At 41.9% G+C, this 3413-nt stretch overlaps 1 protein-coding gene across 1 annotated transcript; it reads left to right on the forward strand.

The window, feature by feature from the left end:
* Nucleotides 1-107: 107 nt before the first annotated feature.
* Nucleotides 108-2301, forward strand: TATDN3 (TatD DNase domain containing 3). The gene is made up of 4 exons (XM_008940359.1): nt 108-162; nt 364-476; nt 1664-1744; nt 2094-2301. Exons 2-4 carry the CDS (start codon nt 414-416, stop codon nt 2235-2237), a joined length of 288 nt encoding a protein of 95 aa, XP_008938607.1. The 5' UTR covers nt 108-162; nt 364-413; the 3' UTR covers nt 2238-2301.
* The last annotated feature ends 1112 nt before the right edge of the window (nt 2302-3413 follow it).

Genomic DNA, 3413 nt, shown 5'->3' on the forward strand with positions numbered 1-3413 from the left:
GCTCTGTTTTACCCCAGACCAGGACACAAGCTGTTGTTAGTTTGTCTGTGTTTACAAAAAAAAATGTTGGTTAATTTCCTAATGCCTGGCTTCTCTTTCTGTGCAGAAATGTTCATTCCCGCTCAGCTGGAAGGCCAACCATTAATCTCTTAAAGGAACAAGGTGTGTTTTTAATGCATTTTCTCTGCCATGGCTTTTGTCAACACAATTTCTTCAGTTGTGCCATGGCCTCACATCAGGGTTGTGTCCCTGAAACTGGGGAGGAGCAGTGCAGAGGTCCTGTATTCATTCTTTATGGGGCTGAGGTGTGGTAAAGAGCTGCTGTAAACACTGCTGATGGTTTGGTTTGCTCTGCTCTCTGAGGTGCCACAAAGGTGTTGCTGCATGCGTTTGATGGGAAGCCATCCGTAGCGATGGAAGGGGTGAAAGCTGGGTACTTCTTCTCCATTCCTCCCTCCATTATAAGGAGTGAACAGGTAACATTTGGAGGGGTTTGCTCCTTCTCAGTGCCTGGGGATTGCCTGTCACAGCTGACAGCTTACTGTGATGGCAAGCAGGACTCTTGTCACTAGGTGGCTCCGGAGCATGCCTGGGCTTTAATCTGTGCAGTTTGAAGTGGGACCAACAGTACTCACAGCTGCTGTCACCTGACACTTCAGGGCAGAAGTGTCAGTTGTTAACTGCATTGCACATTTTTACTTTGACTAAATTTCTACCTTGGGCTTTTGCCTTAGCTAGACTTTTTTTTTTTTTTAAATTTTGGCTAAAACACTTCAGCAATTCCTGAGAAACAAGGGTTATGAAAATAGGCATTTTTAATCTCATTTTATTGTGGTTTCTGGTGAACTCTTCTTTGGAAGCTTCTGTCACTGTATTGTTTTAGAGAAAGGACATGACACATGGAAGAGGGCTAGTTTCTCAGTGCTGTGGCACTTTCAAAAGGAAATCTGCTCACAGTTGGCTAAATTACAGACCTTTGAAAAATTGTAATTATCACAAGGTGTGCCCAGCAAAGAAACAGCTAAATTGCTTGAAGATGGCATCGGTCAGGTTCAGTCCTTGATTTGTTGAATCTGCTTTTTTTAATTTCTAATTTGGACAAGCTTCTGTAAGCTATGCTAACTTCTTGTTTTGGGGTAGTATTCTGTTTACATCTTGCACCATCATCAGCTTCTGTAATAAGCTCAGGAAATGTGGCAAAGGAAGAGGTGTGATTCAGGTGGAGGGGGTGGAGGGATGGATATAGGTGGGGAGGAGTTAGAAACTTGTAGAAGGGAAAGCAAACGGATGGGGGGTAAAAGCAGAAATGGGGAAAAGGTTCATAAGTATGTATACAGAAAAACAGCAGATTACAATTGCATTGGCATCTCTAAAGATAGAGTATTTTGGGCAATATAACTAGATGATTTAATAAATAACAATGGATTCAGTGTTTATATACTAGTACCTTAGATATTTAGAAAATAGCATAATCCAAATTCTAAGGGACTTGAACAGCTCCTGGTATTCTGACTTCTGTTCTGAAATTGATGGAATGCAGATAGTGTCACTGAAGACTTCTGACATTCCATTTGAAAGCAGAGGATATCCTCCCTTCATACATTTTTTTCTCTCACAGGTCTCAGTGCATAAATCATTTAATAGCTGTCTTTTTTTCTTCAAGAAGCAGAAGCTTGTGAAGCTGTTACCTCTGGAATGTATGTGCTTGGAAACTGACTCTCCTGCTCTGGGGCCCGAGAAACAGGTAAATGTTGTGGCTGGAGAGACTTCCATGTAGGTCTGTCCCAGCCCACACCTTATGGAGGTCAGCTGCTGGCACAAGAGAGTGAAGCAGTGCAAGCTGTGGGCATGAGGGATGAAGGAGGTTGCCAAATGAAAATCCTGAGATTAACAGCCAGTCTTCCTGGGACTGGAAAAGGAAAAGACATTCCAGGAATGGGCAAAGGGGAAAACAATCCAAGAAGAACAGATGCATGTGATCTCTCTGGTGCATGTGCCACTATATGACTGAAGCTGTACCTGAATCTGAAACACTTGGGATCTACAGGGATCTGTTATTTGGTCTGGTTTATTTTTTGCTTGTCTGTTTTCAGGTGAGAAATGAACCAAAAAATATTTACGTTGCTGCAGAATACATTGCCAAAATTAAAGGAATTCCGGTTGAAGAAGTTATAGAAGTGACTACACAGAATGCACTGAAAGTATTTCCCAAACTTCGGAACTTTCTTCGGGTATAGACTGAGAAATTGAAATACATGATGTTGCAGAAACTCTTATTTATTATGTAATTAATAAATCCAACATGCATCGTGTCTTAAAGTGGAGCTTAGCTGTTCAAATGTTCCAGAAGTGAGCAGAGCATTATGCAGATGCATGGGATGAATACCAGAATTTCTGAAAGGTCTTTGGTGTGCACCGTTGTCATCTTTTGGATGTATAAAGGCAGGTAATTCATTTGCATCTCTCATGTCTCTGAATGAATACTTTGTAAGGAAGAGCCCCATAAAATTGTCAATTTAGTCTCAGCTGCACCTAGTCTGAGGGATGGCTAATGTGTGGTGGTTCAGGTCCCACTCATTCCTTAATTTCTGCTGACTGAAAGTCACACTATTGAGGGCCCACTTGCCACATGAAAACTCCTGTTAGGACTTCCAGACCACATGTGCCTTTCTGAGCTGTTAAGTAAACCTCATCTGGATGGGCAATCTCTGTGTCTTGTGTTGACTGGGCTCTGTGAGTGGTGCAGAAGCAACACCTCTGATTTCCTTCAAAATACAGTTGTAAGGAAAGAATTACAGCCATACTCCACCTCTCCTTTTCTGTTGTGTGCAGGAACTTAACAGTTGCTCAGATCTTGGCTACTTTGACCAGGATTTGCTTTGATTTTTTAATATTTTTTTTTAATTCAATGGAAGAAGTCTGAGTTTGGTCTTATTTCAAGGACTTACTCTTCTAGCTACTCAGTATTAGGAGATACAGGATGTGAAAGGGACACAAGCCCAAATTAGTGAGATCTTGGAGGTACCTTTCTGCTGTGGATTCTGTATGTTGGCCAGTGTCTGAAATACTGAACCTTGTGCTCCCTCACAGCATGTCTGTGGATGTGGGCCTGTTGAAATGTTGATCAAAATCTTTCTGACTATAAACTAGCAATGAACAAGGTGAGTTACAGATTTTTCTGAGGGCCACTAGGGAAGGAGAGGCTTTGTCTCCTGAGGGGGAGTTTTACTAGCTCAGTGAAGAAAATACTCAACTTAGTCCATAACCACCTCAGGTACAAAATCATGTGTCATACCAGTGGATGGTAAGAGCATTTGACTTTTAAGATTTGGGCATGTGTCTTCTGTGTCTAGGGTACTGATACTATTTTTCAGATCCTGTCTTCCTGGTTAGAGCACCTTCCTGGTTTCTCA

This window comes from Merops nubicus, unplaced genomic scaffold (assembly GCF_000691845.1).
Source record: "Merops nubicus isolate BGI_N331 unplaced genomic scaffold, ASM69184v1 Scaffold4395, whole genome shotgun sequence".
In the NCBI taxonomy this organism is placed as follows: domain Eukaryota; kingdom Metazoa; phylum Chordata; class Aves; order Coraciiformes; family Meropidae; genus Merops; species Merops nubicus.